General features: G+C 39.9%; 1 protein-coding gene across 1 annotated transcript in view; it reads right to left on the reverse strand.

Moving 5' to 3' along the window:
* The window catches only part of si:ch211-207d6.2 (sickle tail protein homolog), a 144,422-nt gene that overhangs the window by 24,933 nt on the left and 94,796 nt on the right, over window positions 1–24,693 (reverse strand). Inside the window, exons 5-10 of the mRNA XM_036555875.1 lie at window positions 21,377–21,470; window positions 8,353–9,077; window positions 3,691–3,795; window positions 2,903–2,949; window positions 2,592–2,758; window positions 861–1,036 (exon numbers count right to left, since the gene is read on the reverse strand). Coding sequence (XP_036411768.1) covers window positions 861–1,036; window positions 2,592–2,758; window positions 2,903–2,949; window positions 3,691–3,795; window positions 8,353–9,077; window positions 21,377–21,470 — 1,314 coding nt within the window. The remainder of the gene's footprint in view (window positions 1–860; window positions 1,037–2,591; window positions 2,759–2,902; window positions 2,950–3,690; window positions 3,796–8,352; window positions 9,078–21,376; window positions 21,471–24,693) is intronic.

A 24,693-nucleotide genomic window follows, 5' to 3' on the forward strand; every position in this document is an offset into this window, starting at 1 on the left:
ACGTATTTGATCTATTCCATCTCCCAGCAACCCATCAGTCAAACGCTGTAAAACTGTGATTACCTGGATCAGGTGTGTTGGGGGCTGGAAAAGGAAAAAAATAAGGGCAGGCTGCAACGCTAGCCAACCATACACAATGAAATGCAATCACGTGCAATGCTAATCAAACGCTTGCAGTGCTAGCCAAACACATACAATGCAAATCTATCACATGCAAGGTTAATCAATCACTTGCAATATGCATTGGTATATGCATATGCCAATCGCATATGATGCAAGTCAATCACATACAACACTAATCAATTGTTTGCAATGCTAGACAAACATAAACAATGCCAGTAAAACATGCAATAAATTAATAGCTCGCCATGCCAGCCAGACTTGTATGATGCTCTGAATTTGCTGAATGTTCATTCAGGAACAGCTTTGTAAGCTTTAACACTTTGCTTGTAAAGATTTGAACTGTTTCTACTAACTAGTTTCTAAGATTTCACCAGCATTAGCCATTAAACTATTTCTTTCTAAACAAAGTACTGAAAAGGACTACTGGGTTTTCCTTGTGCTTTCTTGTTGGCATTTAGAGAGTAAATTGCGGAATTTATACAGTAACTTAATAGTAAAGAAGTATTTGTGTGCAATGTTGACCAATTATAAACAATGCTAGGTGTCTGTTAGCTCATATACAGTGTACAGAATTGGGCAGTTAGAATGTAGTCATGCTGCATGGTGTCATGGAGGAAACCTAGCAAGTGGGATTAGTAATGACTAAATTGGGAAAAAATCTGTAAAAATAGAGCAGGATGGGAGTCTTGAAGGACCGGATTGGGTCGCTCTGTACTACCTGTTTTGGGCTGTCTTACCCCAGCTGGAGCAGCACGGTTTCCTCCATGGCTAGGTATCTGTGTCTCTCCTCATCCACCTGGATCCTCTGTTTCTGCAGAGGATCTTCCAGCAGCTGCAGCCGCTCACACACTCTCTCCATCAGCTCCTCCTCCATCTGCTGCAGCATCAGCCGCATAGCATCCTGGTTCTGCAGCTGGAAAGCCACACCAAACTCATTAAACACAATGAAAACACTGCATTTTCTTACTGTAAAATGTGGGAAAGCGCTACACAAATCTGCACCTTACTAAAACAGGATTTTCTGACTCCAAGCACTGACACTTTCCTTAGCATCCTTAGACCTGGGTGTTGGGCACTCTGTTGTCAGAACTGTTAGCATTAGGGTCAGTCGCATCCCTCTTTCAGACTCTGGGCTGCTTTGTGGTTTCTGGCAGCTCTCAAACATAGCTATCTTCCATCCTCAAGAAAACTGTACGACATGAGCCGCTCAGTGCTGCTCACTGTATGTAACGCTAGACCATTTATTGGTGTCTCTCGATCGGTTAGTTATTTAATCAGCATTTTATTCTCTCTAACAAAACTCTTCAATTACCAACAACATTTACATTATCAGGCATGATATGTGTAGTTAGCACGACTGTAGCTGTCAGTAATACACTGATTTTGGAGTGTGTCTGTGCACCTGGCTCACAATCTCTGCTCTAGTTCATCCCAAATGTGTTTGATGGGGTTGGGCTTTGTGCAGGTCAGTCAAGTTCTTCCACACCAAACTCACCCAGCCATGCCGTTATGGACCTTGCTTTGTGCACTGATGCTCAGTCATGCTTGAACAGAAAAGGTTCTTCCCCCAAACTGTTCCAACAAAGTTGGAAGCATACAATTGTCCAAAATGTCTTGTTCTGCTGAAGCACTAAGATTTCCCTTTACTGGAACTAAGAGGTCTAGGCCAACTCCTTAAAAACAACCCCATATCATTATCCCTCCTCCACCAAACTGGCAGGTAATGTTCTCCTGGCATGCGCCAAACCCAGACTCGTCCATCAGACGCTCCACAGAATGTGTTTCCACTGCTCGAGAGTCCAGTGGCGGGATGCTTTACACCACTCAGTACGACCCATTCTACTGCCGGTGTTCGTCTATTGAGACTGCAAGGCTATGTGCTTAATTTGATCCACCTGCTGGTTATCACACCCGTTTGTTTTTTTAAGACAGTCAACCAATCTTTATGTAATTTTAGCATGCTCAATGGCAGGAGAAAAAAAACACAAGCCCTAAATTTAATCATATTAATCCAAGGATAATGGAGGGAGGGATGGTCATTTCACAACCTCTTGCATCTCCCCTCAAATGAAGCTATATATATTTATTATGTCCATTTTTGGTACATAAAACCATGTAAATATTTTAAGTGGACCTCAGGGAAAGACATAAAATGCAGAAAAAATGAGCCCCTTAAAATGCAAAAAGTAAAATGAATGATTATCAGTATCAGCATCAGCCACGGCAATGTGTTATCAGTTATCGTTATCAGCCCAGAAATTCCATATCCGTGCATCCTTATATATTTAAAAAACACGCATCATCATTATTAGCAAGAACTGCCACCAATATTTGCCTGAGTACATCTTTCTTTATTCCTTCTCATGAGTCCCAGTAACATTACATTTACTATGATACAGCAAATACTGATCCATCAGCATTGTTAATCTGTGAAGGCAGATACGTATATGGCAGTAAGACAGGCTTACCTGCATGTATCTGAGCTGGTGTAGTTGCTGTCTGAGGTTGGAGACGTTCTGGTGGAAGGTGGTCAGGCTGGAACTGATGACCGGCTCTGTGGCTGGAGGAGGTGCTGACCCTGCCGGAGGGTCAGTCTGAAAAGCAGGACTTTTGCACACGGCCACGGGGGACACTCCTGTGGAGCAGTCACGCACTTAATTCCTTATATCAGTGGAGTACTCATGTATGCTGAAGTCAATTAGGAATACTTCAAGGAAGTACAATGTATTATTGCTTGTATTCATTCATACTCTTGTACATGAATAGAAGGAATACCAACCACCACTGTTTACGCTGTGAGCAGGAGATGCCGAGAGGGATTTCTCACTGAAATCAGAGATGTAGAAATCAGTTACATATAAAGCTTTTGTAGAAGCTTTTATCACATGTTTAAAGGGAATTTCCACTTATTTCTAATAACACTTGTTGAGATTTAAACAAAGTCATTCAAAGCAGTTTGATGTGAAACTCGCCTTTTCTAGAGAAACTTGCTCACAGTGGTGGTGATAGGAAGCAGGCCTTAGTGCCTCTAAAAGCTCCCTCACAGAAAGTTATTAGATGAAAGGTTTGATGCCTGAAATATAATCTTATTATAGTTTTAAGGTCAGATTTTGGCCTAAACCTTTAGTACCATTTTAGCATTAACAACATTACATATATAACACTCAAAGACAAGTGTGGTTCACTGGTCATTTTAGATAGTAAATAAAACAGCCATGTCTGCGGTGTGACCCCTGGTTCCTATCACCAGCACTGTGAAGAAATTTGAGAGGGTAAGTTTCTCAGATTGACTTTGTCTACATCTCAACTGTGCAGAAAAATGTGAAAAATTGTTGGCATTAAACTATATAATAAACAAATAATACATTTATAAACTGCAATGCTGTGTGAAAAGTCTCAATACTGGACTGCTGAAGTACAAGCCTTTCATGCAGTTCCATTCGTTTCAATAACAATGTTAGCAACAAAATCTAAAGGTCTTTTTCAGTCAAAATAAGATGTTATATAGACAACCTATTCTTATGCTTGTCATAGTGAATATGATTAATGCATCTTGCTGAAGCTTACCTGGCAGTGTCTTTGACACCACTGGTATTTGTCCCCTTCAGAAGCGCATGCTGAACAAGACCAGTCAGACTAGCTATCTGCTGCTCCATAGCCTTCATCCGCTCGCTGAGGAACACAAACAACACGACTCATTTGGCACTGCAAGTTCTATCACTTAAAGGAATAGCTTGACGAAAAATCAAATTCACACGATTTCACCGTTAGCACAAAGGTACTCGATCAGCCAGTGTTCTGAGTTTACTTCTTCTAATATAGATAACAAGACAGAAAACATGGAAGCATTTTAATGGGGGTTCACACTGAGCCTTCTGAACTCTCCCACTTGCTCAGCAAAAAGAGTGTCACATAATAATAGTTGATTCTACAGTTAATCACAATACCTTTTACAGCGAACGCTCACTGTCTACTGTGTACGTGCAAACTGTGTGACCCTGATGGTTAACTTGAAGGTTTGGAATGTCTTTGCTGTGCTACAAAGTAAAGGAGTCGACCATCTCCTTCTTTCATTTGTGTAGAAAATTTATCTCTCTTGCTTCAAGTGAAGACCAGCCAGTTGATAACGCGACGGGAGGCTGCTATGGCCTTGAGGCTGCAGGTTAGCCCACTATTAAGACAGCGGATGTGAGCAGCTCAGTGTTTTGACCATAAACGTATTTCCTTCCTTCTCTTTTATTGTGCTTATACATTAACACTCTTCTTTATTCCTATCACAATTAGGCATAAGTAAGTAATGGTTTGTAACCACGGTGCTCTTTTGACCAATGAAATGGACCAACGCCCTTTTTGGGGACTATTTACCCTTCTGTAATCCTAGTTTCAGGTGGAAACTGATTTCTTGTGATTAAATAGAAGCTGCAACAACACAGGTTAATCAACTGTGCTAGCTAGCTATCATTTCAAGATGTACAAGCAGAAAGTTCTGGGCACTTAAGTTGCCCTTTTAGAAGTGTGACCTACTATTAACTAGCAAGCATAGCACTGCTGGCAAAAACAAGCTAAACTAAAAAGGCTGCTTTTTGTTTATGTCACAATAATTTGGATCTGTGAAATACAGTTCAGGAGAGTAATGGGAGGTGTGGCCAAATATTATATCACTGTATAAGAAAAATTTGTGTATGTCATGGTGTCTCTTTTTTAAAATAAAAACCATTTTAGATGCTTGAGTAAACCTAGTTTTGTAGGCTTAGTTTTAACTGGTTTAGTCGTCCCTTCACTTTTTAATTACTTTTTAATTAATTTTAATTTTTAAGAAGCAAAGTAAATGTGAAATATTTTAGTCCAACCAAAAGTGAACAAACCTATTTCAATACTTTCTAAAACTAGCCCCAGCAAAAATGGTGCTAAATATTGTTTCGGTGCTTTCCTCAAGGCTGAAGGTGGCTTCGTACTCACCAGCTTTTTGTTCAAGCTGTCCATTCCACCTTAAAGGGAGCAGCTTTAAGGTTTTAACTGCTGCATCATTTAAGGTGGAACAGGAAATTTGAATATGAAGCCAACTTCAGCTTTGTCTAGTTTCTCAAGTCATTTGTCTCACATGTACTGTTCCATACATTTGCTGCTCCAACCGTCAAGGCGCTGCTACATTTCAGAAGATATTACAGTCGCTCACACTTCCAGCAGGTCTACAGCTTGTTGCACATACAAACCCAGAGAGAGTTGTCTGATGCAGCTGAGCAGGTCATGTGGCTCATTTTATGTGTAAGTAAGACCAGCCATTAGTTTACGTCCAAAAAGTGGACAAAAATGGACAGACATAACGGACTGGACAGTATTCCTGCATTTTCATTTTCACTTGAAACATGATATAAACATCCCTGGCTCAGTCTTTCAGCCAAACGGGATAACATTTCGCTTGATTTGCACTGCTTGTGTATCGCATTATCTGTGGCATACCGATATACAGTTATGACAAAAGTCATACATGAGGTCAGTTTACTACCCACCACTAGTTCAGTGTACTACGTGAAAGCAGATGCCCCACCTTTCTTTTGATCTAATAGGTGAGCACATGAGCTCAAGACATAGTCTACTTGGCTGCTTTTAGCTGAACCTTTCCTCACTGCGGGCACATGGAGCACTAGGAGCACCCCGAGTGCAAAAACAGCATGCAAAATAATAACAATAGAAAACAATAGAAAAAGAGACCCTTGGTCCATAAAAAAACAAAAAAAAAAACTACAATGTGAATCGTCACATTTGCCTCAAACCAGATTGAGATAAGCCATCTCAAAAAACTTGCTTATGTCATTCTTGACGATGTCGACAACTTCGTCAAATTTTCACTGAATTTTTAAAAATAAAGGGTGCTAACAACACTAACAGCCCCCCTCGCTACCGCTCTGACATTGCTATAAAAATATTCAGGCTCAAGAAAACTAGCAGTAGCAGGGCAATATTATCTTTGTTGTGTTCTCAAAGGCAGAATGTTTGAGGTTTAGCTTGATGTGGGGGCCATCAACAGCAGATATTAGCATTGGCTTCTGTTCTGAGGAATCGTGAACCCACCTCATCTCGTTCATACTGTTACAAATGGCCCAGAGATGATAGCATTCGCATTACCACAATGTTATCATTAAATTAGCAACATAAACAGTGGAGGCGCGCAGCCATGAAGAGTATGAAGAAGATGTAAAGAGGAGGTTTCATTATTGCTTAATCAAAGGTTTTTTTCACATTTAATTCCAGACGGTTGGACCACCCAAGGCTCAGAAGTGCAGCTGGGGTTGTTTAAATGGTTGTGAGAACTGAAAAAAATACTCCGTATATGTGAGGTTAAACAGAGTGGTGGAATACCGTTTTGTTGGCCAGCTTTCGCCAATGACCAAATAGTTCTAAGGAGCTTTGGTCTTGCCTGGCTTCAAATGCAATGCGAGGCTCAGCACTACATCTAATCTATCTTAAATGACCTTTCATACAAATAAAACAAGCTTAATCTGAAACTAATAACACATTTTAAATGGAATAGTGCACAACAAATGATCAGAAGATCGAACTGGATTTTGCCAACATTCTTTTGTCCAACCACATAACAGCAAAGGAACACATTTGTATTCGCTGTCGTGTAGTTTTTTAAGTACAGGGGAGGGGCAACCATTTTCAAATATGCCATTCATTTTTCCCATAGAGAATAAACAGTCAGACCCAGAATTCCCGTCCAGGGGTCTGTGTAATGGACATGTGGGGGGGGGGGTGCATGGCACAGCACAGGCAAAACATTTTTTATGTAGTAAAACACATTCAAGAAGAATGTGCTTTTGGTCTTGTGCTCTCATAGCAACACCATGTGTGATCTACTGGACGGATATTTCCAAAGACAGAGTTCGGTGCCCCCGTCCACTCAAAATGGCCATTAAGTTGAATTTTTCAGCGTCAGGAAAAAAGGAGAAAACATATTTAACAGAAACGTACACAGAAGCCTAAACAACTAAATATAATATCAAAATTCTCAGTATTCAGAGTGTGATTTGCCTTCCATTCTTTTTGCGAGACTTGCTTTCAGTTTTTCAAAGAAATCTGCAGCCACACCTTCAAAGTTCAGTCTTAGAAGTTGGTTTAGATTTTTGTTTCTCCAGTCCAACTTACCCCACTCTCAATTATGTTGAGGTCTACATTCAGAAGTGGTCGGTCAACTGTTCTGCACACCAGCAGCTTCCTTGTTTGATTTGCACATTTTTTTTTATTAAAAGCTTTAAATAATGTTTATCTGACGGTGACAGTTTTAGTCTACTAGGTCTTGCACGACTGTCATTTTTTTTAACTATACTTTTGGAAGTATAACTATAGTTTTAACTATACTTCTGTTTTTTTCACTTATTTTTAGTTTTCCATCTCATATCTAATCTTCTAAGAAATATAGCCTGAAAAATTAGTAACTTGTATTTACTGGCTGTTTTGACTGGAAAGTAATTTATTAATTAAAAAATGAATGGTGGTTTCTTATTTTTGCACAACACTAATTAAGTCAGAGAATTTACACCAAATTATTTCATTTACGTTCTTCGTGACTTAAAATAGAGCCTTGTAAGCATGTAAACAGCTCTCAGTGAGATATAAGCAGTTAAAGTACAGCCTCCACATGGCAGGGTTAGTTTTAACATGGTGTTATAACAAAGTTTCCCCAATTAAGCAATAAAGGTTAATTAAAATTGTTCATTTTCAAAAACCTTTTATGCACATTTCATCAAAATCATACTATAGATGATATATATATAACCAGGTATTTCACTTCTATCATGCTGACTTTTGCTGTTCTTCTCAGATTTATTTTATTGCATATATCATCATGTATTAAGCTGGAAAACTCATTTGGTATAAACAATATATAAATGTACTGAATTAATTGTGTCTCTATAAATGTACCAGACTTTTCTACAACAAACCCATCAGTCTGTTGTATTGAACCTCATCTATGAGGTCAAGACTGTAACATTTACACTAACAGTACTATTGACTGAACTGCTCACAAACTGTAGCTGCTCGAAATAAGGTTTATGTTGTCATTTGTAGCAGTGATGTGTAAATGTGTAAAATGTTAGTTCAATATTATTTATCTTAATAATAATCTCAATCTTTAACTGAGTACTCTTAACAGCCCTACAAGTGAAATCCATGAGGCGCTTTGCATCTAAAAAATGAATAAAATAAGTGTATTTTATCTCTCACCTCTGAGGATCTGCTGTTATTAGCCCTTGAAATGGCCTTTCTCCATGACCGGGTGGCAGGTCCGCAAAAACGGGGGAGCCCATGTTGCCTCTGACCCTGCCCACTGCCTCCATAGTGCCGTTACTGTCCTTCCGAAACGATCTCCGAACAGACGAGGCCCTCTCTACTGCTTGGGTCAGCATGTGGGCATTCTGCCCAGGGTGGATGTCAATCATCCGGACCTCACCCACTCTATGAGGGGAAGGAGGCGGGGTTTTGGACCCGAGTGGAACGTGCTGGTTTTCAGAATATTTGCGTGATTTCTGCCTGTAGAGGGAGTGATGGGGTGCGTCAGGGACCTCTGAATATCGATGCTGGAGGAAAACTGCCCCGTCTGGGACATCCTGGGACGAGCTCAGGCTCAGGCGGGCGTCAGCCGGGCTGTATGGGTTTGGGCCAAGGTCTTCGTCTGGCTTAACGTCTCGCCGCTCCAGGATGGCGCTGGAGCAAGGTGTGATGGAGCGGGCCGGTGGGGCACTGGACAGGCGCTCACGGGGCAGGGTGGCACTGCCCACTGATCGGGAGCCGTAGGGCAGTCTGGAGGGCGAGGAGGGCATGGAGCGAGCGGCTGGCGGGGACATGGATCCCTGCACGGTGCGGATGGGGCTGTGTGGGGCCGGCAGGGTGTGGACTAGGCTCTGTCCACTCGCAGGCTGTCTATTGCCATATAGCCTCTCGCGGGAAATCTGAAAATAGAGGAAAAATCTTTAAATATGCCACTCAAAAACACAACAAAAATTTTGATAAATGCTTATTTCATATTTACAGAAACAGTTTACAGCGAAAATATTAAGTTTAGCACTTTATGGCATACTGTTGATCACTCTATCTTACTAAACAGATTGATCAGTATTGGGGTTTTGGATCACTCTTTGGCCTGGTCCTTAAATTACCTCTCTCATAGGGTTTTGTCTTTCTCACCCTCTTCCTGTTACTAGAGGAGTTCCCCAGGGCTTAATATTAGGACCTGCTCATTTTTCTATATTTATTAATAATATTCCTCATGCTGTTCGTAATTCACTTATTTACTTATGACGCAGTCTTGTATACCACCTGTCCTTCTCCTGCATCAGTAGTAACAATACTCCAGGACAGTTTCTCCCAAATTCAACAGACTTTCAATAACCTCCATAGTACTTAGGTATCTAGTTAGACAGTACATTTCATTTTCTCATCACATCTCTAAGCTGCAATCAAAGGTTAGGGCAAAAATTTTTTATATAGAAATCGCTCTTCATTCACCCCGGAGGCCAAACTCATGCTTATTCAAATGACTATGTTTGATTATGGTGACATAATTTATAGATTTGGCTATATGCTCTTTATTCATTTGTTAATTCACCTTCTTGGACAACACGCCGTAAAATCCACTGGATTATTCTCATCTATAGAACTCTGTTTGGACTTTCCGCCCCTTATTTATGTGAGCTACTGCAACCAGAATCTGCTACATGTAACACCAGGTCCTCTATTTATATCAAAAGAAAAAATTCAAAATCCAGCTGTTCTGTTATCAAAAAAAAATAAAAATAAATAAATAAATAAATAAGAGTCAAAACGTACAGACTAAATGGACACTTTAAGCTGGCTGCTACTTCTGTTTATAGCTATGTGACACTTTTATCCACCTATGTGGATAATAATAACCACATAAGCAAGAGCTTACTTATCAACTCAGCATGGTCTGAAGCAAACATGTTATAACCATGTGATTACAATGCTATAGAGTAGAGTACAAGTTTCCATTATTTGTTCACTACATTAGCCTCATTGCTTCAGCACAAAACTAAAGAAGCAAATTTCTGACATGTTTAAGTTGACTGACTATATTCAGAGTAAGAGGGAAAACTGTATTCATTTAATTTTTAAAAATTACGCAATATCAGTTTGAAATCAGCTCTTTCAAAGTTAGATATTTAAAATTAACATTGATTAACATTAGCAGTTGTACAAAGCAAAATCTGGAACAGTGACTTTATAGCAGTAGTTCTGACTGAATGTGTCTGTACTCATTTGCATTCCTTTACTTCATTCACTGGTGCGAGATTCCCTGATAACTGGGAAAGTGTTTACAAGCAACCTCTTCAATGGAGAAACGAATGCGTTTATGGGAAAGAACAAGCATCAACAGCTCCTTTTTTCTGCCCTTAAAAAGGAATTTCCTTTTGAAAAGAGTCTAACCTTTTCACAGGTGTACGGTGTGATATAACAGATAAAAGGATGGCATTATTTGTGTCTGTCGCATGAAAAAACTCCCTATTCATATTAATAACTAGTTTTGAAAGGAGGAAACTGAAGACAGAATCTTGTGTCTGTGTTGGTGTGATTAAGGTTCGAGAATAATGGCAGACTAAGACTTAAACAAAGGGCTGAATGTGGCATCAACAATAGCCCTGCCTGGACCTGCCTTTGTGCAGTGGCCAGGCTTAAGCATGCAGGAATAAAGCAGGGAGGCTGTAGGTGAATTAACCCATGTCAAACAGAGTCTATATATCATCATCGTCACTATTAGCACAACAGCAGGAAGGACGCTCAATTAAATCTGTCAGCTCACTCTAAAGTGCCTTAGATCTACACTGTCCATGCATATCAAATGCTCAATAAGAAACATGTCAAGATAGCTCTGAAACTAGACAGTTAAAGTAGAGCAAATGGACAAAAATATAGCTGTTACTATTGTTTTAGCTTTTTTTGTCTATTTAAACCACTATATTGCCTGACAATCCTAATCTACAGTGTTAATTTTAAATTCATCAATTAAACAATTATGTTACATTCCTCTTTTGTGGCCTAACCTGGCTGTTGTGTTGATTCCCAATTAAATAGAGTAAAATAAATGTATAGTCATCTATTGGCTGAAGCCTTACTTTAGCAGATCTGAAGCTCATACATCTCAGATCTCTCAGACAGTGACCATTTAAAACAATACTTTGTCCAAAAATACTAACTTTACTAACAAGCTAGCCTGGAATAAATAGCATCATGCAGATTAGATCCCAAAAGCTTCTGCTATCTTTCATTTTTGGCATTTCTAGATGTTTTTATCAGTAGTATTTCTAGATTTCTAGATTTTTAAGATACAGACTTCAAGCCCAAAAAAGTTGAGACAGTATGTAAAAAAGCAAATGCAAATAAATACACAAAGCAATGATTTGCAAATCCATGTTGCCATATATTACCTGTAATACAAAGACAAGATATTTAATACTTTACTTTATCAACCGAGCTATTTTTTTTCCTGTAAATTTTGTAAATGTTTATTCTCAAAGTACTAAAAAGGCACAACTCTCACTCCTTATAGAAACTCTTAATTTACGTAATATGTTAAAACTGTCATGACAGCCGATGTGGCCTTCGTCAGATGAAAGTAAAAAAAAAAAAATTTACATATTTTCATATGCGCACATGCCTCAAACACGTTCCAAAAATGCAGGGGAAATTGAAGACTAAGAACATTGTGAAATGTTAAAATAAAATCTAAAACAAGCGATGAACCATGCCTGGGCCTAAAAGGAGCATCCACAAAAGACCTATTCCTTTATGATTAAGGATGAGTCGAGGCTCACCAGACAACAGTCCTCAGTGGGCAAATGGGATTTTAGGTATTTGACTCTCTACAGTGCATATTATCATTAAAAGATTCAGGGATGGGCTCCCGAGTGGCGCAACCGTCTAAGCGTTGGCCCTTTCATCAGGAGATCGCGAGTTCGATCCCTGGTGATGCTACAGTCGTCCGTAGCCGGGAGTCCGAGAGAGCACAATTGGCCTCGCTCTCTCTGGATGGGTAGGATGGCCCCTCCTTCTCCCCCATCACTCAGCGCGATGCTAGTCAGCGCAGGCGTCTGTTAGCTGACGTAACAGATCTGGCGGTTGGCGCTTTCCTCCGAGCGCGTTCGGCTGTCCAGTGACGTTGCATGAGCGGCAGTTCGAAAAGATGCGGTGGTTGGCTTCACAGGTCTCGGAGGAAGCCTGTGTTAGCCTTCACCCTCCTAGCGTTGATAGCATAGTGTGATTGGGGGAGTCCTAACTAGCGGGTGGAATTGGAGACGACTAAATTGGGGAGAAAAATCGGGTAAAAATAGATTCAGGGAATCCAGAGAAATCTTGGTGCGTGATAGACAAGGCTGAAAACCACATCTGAATGCCTGTGACTTTCGGTGCCTCAGACAGCACAGATATAACAACCACCATACTTCTGTGACAGATATCACCACACGCGCTCAGGAATACTTTGACAAACTGTCATCAATGAACTCTGTTGCCGCATCCACAAATGCAAGTTAAGACCGTATTATACACAGTGGAAGTCATATGTCAACAACGTCCAAAAACACCGCCGACTTCTCTGAGTTTGAGTTCATCTGAAATGGACTGATGCACAGTGGAAACATGTATTGTAGTCTGACGAGTCAACCTTTCAGACTGTTTATGGAAAAAATGGACGCTGTGGTCCCCGGGCCAAAGAAGAAAAACACCATCCAGACTGTTACCAGCGTAAAGTTTAAAATCCAGTGTCTGTCACAGTATGGAGGTGTATTGGTACTCATGGCAGGGGTAACTTACTGAAAGAAATACTTCAGTATGACAATGCCAAGCCACAATCTGCACGTTATAACAGCATGACTGTGTAATCAGAGAGTGCAGGTGCCAGACTAGCCTGTCTGCAGTCCAGACCTGTCTCCCCTTGAAAAAGTACAAAATTCAACAACGAAGGCCTCATATAGTTGTGCAGCTGAAGATATGATGGAAGAATGGCAGAAATTCCCCTTTTAAGACCGGATCAACTGGTGTCTTCAGTCCACAGACTATTATTAAGTGTTGTTAAAAAAATAAAGGTAAAACATCAAATATTGTTTTTCAATTCAACTGAATCCAGGCGTTAAATAATCACTGCTTTGTGTTTTTAGTAACATTTCGCATACTGTCCCACCTTTTCTGGAATTGAGGTTTGTAGTTTCTGAAGGCTGGGGGTGGGAGTGGGAGTGATTCAGCACACACAAGACTTCTTCAGCAGGATTACCCGACCTCCTCAGGGGAGGCGTGTTTGAACAGGTGCAGTACACATTAGCTTAAAAACTCCCAGCAAAATACTGTAGTATGTCCCCTTTCTAGGAGTGCATTAGGCATTCTGTCAGAACACGTTCATTTTCTTATGAGTGAACCAGAAACACATAAACACGTGCTTCGTGCAAATGAAACACAATGAAATCGTGACAACAACAGCATACAGCAGGAGAGCTAAGGCTGCTATGAATATAGCCTAGCCGTTTAGCACACTCACTAAACACAGGAACAAGCTTATTGCCTATAAACTGACTTTATACTGTAAACGCCCCATCAAATCTTTTAAGAGACATAACCCACAAAAGACGGGCAAACACACCATAAAACACAAAAGCTACAGACAATGGGTCCTTTAATAGCCTAGTGAACAGGTGTGTTATACTAGCGAGCGTGTAAGCACATGTTTGCCTTCTCACACATTCACATGTCCTGATTGGCAGCTGCTTTTGTTGATCATGTCCCTATCTGCGCACTGATCTCGCTCTTGCTTTGGGAATGTAAATGGTTTAGCGGTACATGCGGCCTGACTCTGCTGTTTTTTTGTGGAGAAGACGGGCGTGTTACATGGTTGACACTAGGCTGACGGGTGATGACAACACGCTGTACAATGGTTTATGTCTTTTGAACAGGTGTTCCAGTAATGGTTAAAGAAAAACAGACATTCTTTTTAAGAAGCTAAACTAGAAACATGTGGAGTCTTTACGCTTCTGGAGAAACACTGAGGATGTTCCTCATCTGCTGCCAGTGCTGGAATCCATTGCAGAGGAGAAGACTGGCTGTTCTGCACTGATAACATCGAACCTGACCAACTCTTCCAGAAGTGCACAGAAAGCTCAAATCCGGACAGCTCAACCTCTCTGCAACGCTACCTCACATTTTTCAGTGGACATAAAGGAATTGCCGGTCTTTTGTTAGCGTTAGCCTAACATGGACACCAGAGCGATTGCTACAGTTCCTCTCACACTGCATTAGAAGCCTCCTGACTTGGTCAGCTGCATCAGATGAGGCCACAATCTCAAGGCCTTGTGTGTAAAACTAACTGTGGTCCAGCTGGTACTAAATTCTAGCAGTGTCTGAGGGTCAGAGGCATATGGCTTGGGAAATCTGACGACACAGGTTTATATAAAATTTATATAAAATTCCTGTTCCACCTTAATTGGTGCAGCAGTTCCATTCAGGTGCCTCAAGTGCCAGAATGTAACTGCTGCTCCATTTAAGGTGGAACTGAAAATCCGAATAAAAAAGCTGCTCAACAGAAACTCCAGTTTTGTATAAATTTCAATGGAAAGCTCAAATCCGTACAGCTCAACCTCTCTGCAACGCTACCTCACATTTTTCCATTGTACATTCCTTTTGCAGATGTAAACCATGCCTTTCCAGGTCTAAAAGGCATATGCCAGCATTTTCCAAATTAATCTATATCTACCACATCTGTAGCATATGGTCGTTCACCATAAGCAATCATTTTGACACGTTTCCCTGCACTTAGGAAAAGAACAGAAAACCTGCATCTGCCCATAGGTTTCTATTGAAAACGTAAGTCAAGTCAGTGGGTTTTCTATTTATTTCTAAAAAAAAATGCTGTTTTGTGTATAGTGGCATATATTTTATATAAGTTTTGTAATTATGAGCAACAGGAACTGACATGTGGGCTTATATACAGAGTTAAACCCAAAGTTTAACTCACAGCTCCTCGAAACAATAATGAAATTCAGTGGAAAATGCAGATTGTAAATTACAAGTAGAAAAAGAGATATATTACTGTGATCTCTGCTGAAAATATTTTCACATTTTCTGACACATTTTTGTTTTTCAACATTTAAACAAACAGAAAGGAGTTTGCACAACGGTAATTGTTTGAGTTCCAGCTTCAATTGTTTTCAGCTCCATTAATTCATAGATGCAGTGAAAAAAATAAAACTTCAGACACCAAACGTTTGTTCAACAGATTTTTTGATGAACTGTCGCTTTAAATCACTTTTAGTCTGTGATTGTGACTTTACAAGAGTAGCTCATATCGAATGTGTCTGTATTTATTTGTACTGTATAGAATATTTTAAGTTTTGTCATAAACGTTGTTCTGGTATGCCACAACTCAACGTACAAACAGAACAAACCACGATGACAATACCTCTTTGGCTGAATGGCTGAGCCAGCAGTGTCACCTCCTGCTGTCTAGTCTGCCGTATCTGTAATAGTCCGCTTTGTTTTTTGAGGCAGTGGACATAAAGGAATTGCCGGTCTTTTGTTAGCGTTAGTCTAACATGGACACCAGAGCGATTGCTACGGTTCCTCTCACACTGCATTAGAAGCCGCCTGACTTGGTCAGCTGCATCAGATGAGGCCACAATCTCAAGGCCTTGTGTGTAAAACTAACTGTGGTCCAGCTGGTACTAAATTCTAGCAGTGTCTGAGGGTCAGAGGCATATGGCTTGGGAAATCTGACGACACAGGTTTATATAAAATTTATATAAAATTCCTGTTCCACCTTAATTGGTGCAGCAGTTCCATTCAGGTGCCTCAAGTGCCAGAATGTAACTGCTGCTCCATTTAAGGTGGAACTGAAAATTCGAATAAAAAAGCTGCTCAACAGAAACTCCAGTTTTGTATAAATTTCAACAGTAAACATCATTTTTTCAAGCCTCAAGGGTTAGTTTTAGAAAGCAATGCTGACAGAGACTTATCAATATATTGTTTTTATTATTTTCCGGCACAAACACTTCGCAAACCCCACACCCAGTGCAGGAATTCCAGCTGAGGCTCTGGACTCCAGCCTGAATCCCCATGAGCCCACCGTCTCTGCCTCATAGCTGATAGTGAGCAAACAGAATACACACTCATGCTCAACCACTCATAATCTGATACAGCACATCACCCCACCCAGACACACACCACATCTCAAATAACCATCTACTGCCCTGTTATTCCTCAGTGTTTATACATACACAGTCACTCACTGTTATTAACTACAGTCAGGTAACGATGCTCTACCGTTCTAAAGTTTGGAATCACTTGCCACATTAATCATTTGTCTTATACAAAATTTATAAAATGCAGATTTATGTATTATAAACTAGTCACCAAGACATTTCTAGTTGCTTTATTTGAAACTGAAGTATTTTGGAAAACAAGAAGTTACAAAATGATTAATAATATACTTAATCTATTTACAATATTTGCGATTTGATTGCTTTTGAAATATTGGATATTCATGCATTTATAGGTTAATTATAGGATCAGCCGATGCCGATCCAATATTTAAATGCTTTAAGAAGAGCTTTTTGCAGCTCCCATAGTGGCGATTGTGGACTCTAACTTTAATGAATATAATTAAATAAAATATTTTTCTCAATAATCTGTTATCATATTAACTAGGAGACTATTGGCTCTCTGTAGGTGAAATGTTGTGACTTTGTGTTGAGCTGCTAGTGAGAAATGAGGATTAGAAACGATTTACATGTCTCCATACAGACGGCTGTGCTGAGACACTACAGCATCTTTTTTGATTTAAAAAAGTCAAGAACTGCCACAATACACAGAGCATGTTTACAAATGCTGACCCCCCCTCCCCTCAACACACAGAAAATACAGCTCACGTCAGGCTTTGTAAGTCTTATGTTTCAATCATGCAAATGTATTCCATCTGTGTTTCTGAAGAAAAAAAATATATTGTTCAACTGAGAAACTGCATTTTCTGGCTGCTGTGAATGAAAAAGGGGTTTATTGAAGCACTGAAGATGAAGCATCTAGAAGTCGGCGGTCATCCTTAAACAATTTAATCATGCAACTGTTTTATTGAACGCTAACAACTTCACATCACACAGTGCGAATATGTGCTATTTCAGAACAGATTTGTTACAGTGTTGGACAAAGCATGTGTTTAACAATTTAAGCCAAAAATGTGTAGATTTTTATTTGGTTTGCCACCTTAGAAGAAGAAAATGTATGAATAGGCATAAACTTCACACTTCAGTCACCTTCTAAGGTTACACTTAAACAAATCAATAATAAGTGCACTATAACTGAGCTTGCAAGCTTGGTAAGAAAGCATCACAGTGCATCCAACAATAAAGACAGCATGGTGCTTCTTTTATACAGTGATAGAAAACACAGAAGCACATAGAAAACTCAGATCCTCTATAACATTTTTGCCATATTGCCACATCTCAAACAAAAATCTTCAAACTTACTCCAAATTGTTACAATGTAGACACGATAGTATATTTTAAATTAATGAGGTTATTTTTTTTCATAACAAAAAAAAAATAATAATAAAAATTCACCTCTCTTTTCTCTGAATGTCTCTCAATGGATTCCCGAGGGGACGTTTGGTTCAATAGGGTTAACAGTGCACTGGAGTCTATAAATGCCCCTGTAATTCTCACATGATGAACAAATTATGGATAAAGAAAAATGTTACTTATTTCCAGAGTCGGGAAACTCCAGAGTGAACTCACACCCAGCACACTTTAGCAACACAGAAGAAACCTCTACAAATGGCTTTCATTACAGCATGAGTAACAGCGAGTCTGGTTACAATTACAACCACTACTCCACTCCAGATGCTAATAGGAATTTTATGGGGCCAAAGCAATGCCACTGTCTGGCCTGCTGAATCAGTCTGTATAGCATTCACTCCCGAGGCACTGGCACCCAATGAGCTCAGTATTTAAAAGGCTAAATCAAATTTACTCAAATTTCCCCTCACCCCAAATGGAGAAGATCTGCCAAGACATGTTTGCTGCCTGACGTTTTGGAGCTACAAGTAATGGAAGCTTAAATACACCAATTACCAGCAAACTGCCAGCCTAAATCTTCACACATTCGCCTCAAAGCATGTTGGGTTTTTAAAACTCCTAAGGACAGGCTACATTTACTCACTTCTTTAACATAAGATGTGACGTAAACATTGTTAAAGATGTAAAACATACCATTCACTGCCCGATCCATACAGTCCATATATGGAAACTAAACCGCATAAATAGCCCATTTAGAATTTTTTGTTAGGTCATGAAAACCAACACATTTACATATATCCGCCCATTCTCACTGAAGTTATAAGGAGTGTTTCAACATAGACTGCTTTTCCAGTAAGGCACCATACAGAGCATCTAGTCAGAATAGAGTTCATTCACATATATCCGTGTAAAGGAAAAGCTTGAGTAATTCTAAGGAATATAGAAAGGTTGGAAAATGGTCATATAAAAATGAATTATGACTATTTGTGATACATAAAAGCACACAAATATAAGTGGACTCAAGTGGAGAACAAAAAAGAACAGTGAAATGTGGGCCCCTAAATAGATGTGCTCATGTGATTTCTGGACAAAAGTAACTAAAATTAATACATCTTACATCTTGAATTTTGTCTTTACATCTGTCTATTTTTAATAGATAACGATATGTATACAGCGTCAAATTAATAATGTTATTTGTTATGTACAGTACAGAACATAAGCTGTTACCGTGAGACTCTGAGGTTAAAGTAGTAGTTAAAAGAGTCCAAACGTCAAATGTACACGTCACCCCTCACCAGAAATGTGGTCGATCAGCCAAGATATATTTGGTGAAAATAGTTTGCTTCTTTAGTTTTGCACTGGAGTTAATGTAACTAACACTGATTAGCATTGTGAAAACAGGCATGCCTAAATCATCACATGCTTGCTGCAAACCTGGTTAAGTTGCTAAGTAATTTCAAATAGACTGGCTTATGTGGTTTCTAACACGGTATGACACACTGTTATCTATAAAACTGGACAAAAGCACTGCCACTGCAGTCTTGAAGTCTAAAGCATGTAGTTACTTTTGTCCATTTTTAAAGATAACAGTATGTCATACACTATTATAATGTCCTACAGTGTCAGGTAAGCAAATCTATTTGAAGTCCCAAGGAACAAAGATGTTTATACTAAAATATTATATTAAACATACATCAAAGTTTGAATGAACAAGATAGAAATTTTAATAAAACAAGGCTTAAAAAAACGCTGATCGTATCTATCTAAGAATGATGTGGGCGTGGCCTAATATTCTGATGAGCATGTCTGATTGACATCTCTCAGTCCCACACTCTCATCCTGCTGCTCAAGCAGAACTAAATACAACAGTGTGAGCAGGGAAAGGTGAGTTAAATGGGCTCTACATATACAGTTAGTGTTGTGTATTACTACACTATGTTCACGAGTCGGCATCGTAAAAGAACAATATGTAAGATGACTCAACCTGTCGAAGTCACACTTCACACACCAAACAAACTGGGGGCAGCATATGACCACAAAGTTGCCCCTCTTCACTCCTAGGGGCAGCATGGTGCGTAGCACTGTAGCCTCACAGCATGAAGGGCCTGGGTTTGATTCCCCACCCGGTCAACCAGCGACCTTTTTGTGAGGAGTTTGCATGTTTCCACCCACAGTCAAGAGAACAGGAGATGCTAAACTGCCCCTAGGTGTGAATGTGTGTGTTTGCGCTGTGATGGCTCAGGATGTTTCTTGCCTTCCACCCACTGAGCCCTGTTATAGGTTCCAGCACCTCCCCACGACCTCTTCCCTCCTCCTCCTTACCAGTCTAGAAGAAATGTTGCGAGTTCAGCGTCAAACCTTATCCTATTACTCTCCAAGAGCTGTCTCCAGAGGTGGAAAGCAATGTCAGTGTTGACTCTTATTTCTACTTATGTCACTTCCTTTTCTTTGCTGCCAAACGTGGTTTCTCTGCGCGCGGCGGTGGTGATAATGGTCGCTTGCCAAAAGCTTCAGCTAACGGTGCGTTTACTGTTCCTGTCACTGGCTACCTGTCCTTAAATGGTCTAACTGTGGGTGGTACCTTTAACCTGATTGACAAAAGGTTAGAATATGCGCTTGAGGCAGTTCTACTCCTTCATCCTCTCATGTTGAACTAATGGCAGACTTGACACTACAGTGACTCACTATCACCTCTTGAGGTACAAAGTGGTATCATGAGACAGGCCAAGCCAGGGCTAGCTGGTTAGCATGCTAACCTCAGCAGACATCTCTGACACAATATCATAACTATTATTTCTTCACATTCTGTTGAGAATTTTAGTTAATTGTGGAATGTTTTAAACTGAAAATCTGACAAATTGCACCTTTAAACGAGGCTCTTATTCACTTTACTCCTGCAGGTGCATCCAGGAAGTACTGGCATGACCGGGTAAAGAAATGAATGAACAGAAAGATGACAGACAGGCAGATGAGGTAGCTTTTTTAGCTCGCTTTGTTTGTTTTGTTGTTCACTTTCACTTGGTTGTGAACTTTTGCTTGCCAAGACTTAAACAGAGGGAGGCATGGATTTGTCAAAGCTTTGTGGACAGGACAAACCACATCAGTCAAGTGAATGATGAGGGTACTGCTTACACAAGCGCTACCCAAGATTATGACCGCCCAGTTTACACATTCTGTTAGATGGAAATAACCAAGAAAAAATTCAAGCGAAAAAAGAACAAATCATTTTGTATGACATCATCGTTCATGTTATGTATATGCAGCTTATTCAAACACCAACTTATCAAAACACCTTCTTGCATCACTGTGTCTTGGCCGACTGGCTATGAATGGGATAAGGGGTAAAATGTGTAAAGAGATTTTCTTTATGTAACTGTTTATGTAATACAACTGCATGTTACACAAGTCAGTCCTAACCTTTTGTAATGTGACATTACATAATACACTACATTTAATTTTTGCAAGCCTAATTAATCCTGTTTAATTGAATTTAGTGCATAAAGTATGCGAAATGTTGAACGAAAGTCACTGTACACAAAATTTCTAGCACTACTAGTAGTTCTGGCAGTACATTGTGTCAAAATATTGTGGTACATATCATTGATGTATTGTAAAAATGTGTCATGAGTCATGATTTTCGCCATACCCCCCCTCCCCCCCTCCCCAACACTGTCTCTACTTACCCTAGCGTCTCCGTTGTTGCTTCTGGATGTGTGATTGAAGGCCTGGGCGGGGTCCTTGTGGTAGAGCTTCAGGCAGGAGTGTGGTGTGATGTTTCTGTAAACACAACACAAGCTGCAGGTCAGCGTGCACAACATAAATCAGGAGAATAACTCGGTGTGGCATTATTTATGGCTCCATCGTATACAAAACCGGTCTTGGTTAGGATTCCAGTGACTAGATCACTATTACGTAAACTTATTTCAAAACCTTTGATAGCATTAACTCCGAACATGCACAGAGATCTCGCTGTAAATACGTCAATGAAGCTCTAAATGTGAAACCGACAATTCGTCCAAATGCTTGCATGTTCACGCCTGTCAAATCGCACCAAAAATAACAGCTCTCATTTTGACAGACAGGTCACGGGGCATGTTGACACAAGTTTGTTCCCCATAACTTTCTAACCTGATAAAGAGCCAAGCCCCGCTCCCTTGTTAAAACACACACACACACACCCACACCCACACACGCACACCCACCTACACACACGCACACACACCTACACACACACACACACATGCTGGTGTGATGGATTGCTCTCCCTGAGCTTTCCTGTTGACTCGTAAGTGAGCTGCAGGGGCCAGTATGGTGGAGGGTGTGTATAAGGGAAACACCCAGCAGTCTGCACGCAGTCACACACACACACACACACACACATTCACACACACCCCATCCCGCAGCTAAATGAAGACTTCAGGCAAATATGCTAGACATGCTAATTTAGAGTGAAAGTTAGAAGCCAGTTAGCACTCAAGTTAGAACTAACCCATTCGTCGTGCGTGGGCATTAGGAGGCCAGACCCGGCCTAGACGAACACTGTGCCCCCTCAGCACGTGTCTTCACCAAAGGCACTCCAAAGCAATATTTATCTTAGAAATAATTTGCCTTCTCTTTTCTTTGTAGATAGTATTTGATCAACGTCACACTTGTCACTGCCACCATATTGTTGGCATATCAGCGCCGACCGCAGCGACGGCGGCACTCGTAGAGCCACTGATTGTATGAAATTAGTTAATAAAGTGTCCTGACAGATAAAATATAGCTGTGGTGTGTTGTGTGGGTCATTGCTGTAGTAACAACAACAACAAAAACCAAGTGATGTACAGGTTTATCCTGGCTGTAGGATGTAGTGAAGGGAAAAAGGCTGAAGAACTGAGCCAGCAAATAAACAGGAAAAACTCTCAACCATCTCCCACCAAAGTTTGCTAAGTAGACAGTCAGGTGAAAGGTGAAGTAGTTTTTTTGTAGTTTGTAGTTTTGTAGTAGTTTGTAGTTTTGCCCTTGATCATTTTAGAGTTTTGAGAATGGTTCACAATTGACAACTGACGCTGATTGATGATCGACTCTATGTTAACGTTGACTATTTAGGTCTAACTTTAATCTTTAGCTACACAATGAACACCGGAGCATCGGCAGGGCTCACATAACAAACTATTGTGAAGCTAACAAAGATTAACCGTAACCGTTCGTAGCTATTATGCACTGTTGTGAGTAATGGAGTAGCTGATGGTGCAAAAGACAGAATATCTCCAACTGTTACATGATTCTAACAATTTGTATACCAGCAATGTTTTCTCTGATGCAGTGTTACAAGGTAATTATAGAGGACTGGATATGTTATTGCAGGCAATAACACTTTAATTAGGACTGATTGATTTGGTACAGATCAATCATCTCCAATCAAACTGACTTTTTTTTCATATCTTGATTTGGAAGGCACAGCTAGCATTGACTGCTCATACTCATCATGCATTTTATTGGTCAACAACATGGCTGCGGGACACTTTTCTGGCTTTTCCGAATACTATCTGTTATTTCTATTTATGTTATTGCTATCATGACAAAACCTTGCAGCTCCAAACTAGTAGCTTCCCAAAAGCAGAAAAAAATCTTCTTAACTTTGAATGGAAATGAATGGAACAAGTAATTGAGAGCATTTGTATCGCCTTCCTGATCATGAAATTTTAACACAATGTAAATGGTAATTTACAATTGACCATAAAAAAGGACACACATGGAGATACAAGGTCTGTTTGATCTGACAGCGATGATATATTGTGTGGACGAGCAGTTACTATACTTTAAATTAGACCGGTAATGCCAGGCCATGCATGTAAATGCAGAGGAAATTTTCATTGCTCAAGATTCCTCAAAAAACAGCATTAGACAAAAAAAGAAAGCATGAGATACAGAAGAGACAAACGAGAGATACTGATAAGTATTACTGGCAAATCTGTGCCTGATGTGCCAAATGCATGGGATGGTTGTCAGAAGAGCACAAAGGTCTTTATTTTGGATAACATTTGTGAAAACTATTTTCCTATAAATTCTCCCACACCAACCTTGACCCTAGCTGGATTAAGGGGTTAAAGATGAATGAATGAATGAATTAATTAATTAATTAACCTCCCACACCAAATACATTGGGTTGTCACTGGTGAAATTGTTAAGCTATAGCAAAAAAAGTCTGCATTATAATGCTAAGGAAGCATCTTTTCAACATGAAGCTAATCTCTTCCTTTTCTGTAATTACTAGCCTACAATGCAACGACACTTCCAGAAATCCTGCCATAATAGATAACAGAATATTGTTTTACTTATTTATGGTCGGCAATGCCATTTTCCATGGGTTTTAGTAAGTATTGTGTGAGATAATATAAATCTTAGCCTCATAAGCTAGCAGCAGAGGTAACAATATAGCATAATAGCAACAGAAGTGGACTGCAAAATCTTTAAGTGCTCTGAAATAATGGTGAGTCAGGTTGAGTTCAGAGTGAAGGGATCGCGAACCCCAACCTGTATTTTTGGGGATCACAGGTCAAAAAGGTTAACGGAGATCCACTGGGCTACCTAACAGAACTTAACCACGTTTAAAACAGTATTTTAAACGTGTACTACTCATTGGTCAAGCAGAAATGGCCTGAGCAGGACAACGTAACCGTTATTTTGCTTTGTGCTTTCTATAAAGCCTTCAAAAACCTACAAGCCAAGATAAATGTAGCATACTAGGCTAACATATTTGGTGTATATACTCTGTTATTACACCTAAAATCAGGCTTTTGGTTGTGTCTCCACTCCCAAAAAATACTGAAGCCCATTGTTCCCAATGATTCTGTCTGAAAACAGATCATGCTAACCTCTCCCCAACAAGCCATCGCTAATTTTTAGCCAAGTTAGCTTGTTGGCTAACTGGCTCAACAGGGGTGCATGCCTTTTTAACTGTAACTAAGTAAGACAGAGAGAACCTGCAATATTTTGATTCTGACACAAGTATGTG

This window comes from Colossoma macropomum, unplaced genomic scaffold (assembly GCF_904425465.1).
Source record: "Colossoma macropomum unplaced genomic scaffold, Colossoma_macropomum, whole genome shotgun sequence".
Classification (NCBI taxonomy): domain Eukaryota; kingdom Metazoa; phylum Chordata; class Actinopteri; order Characiformes; family Serrasalmidae; genus Colossoma; species Colossoma macropomum.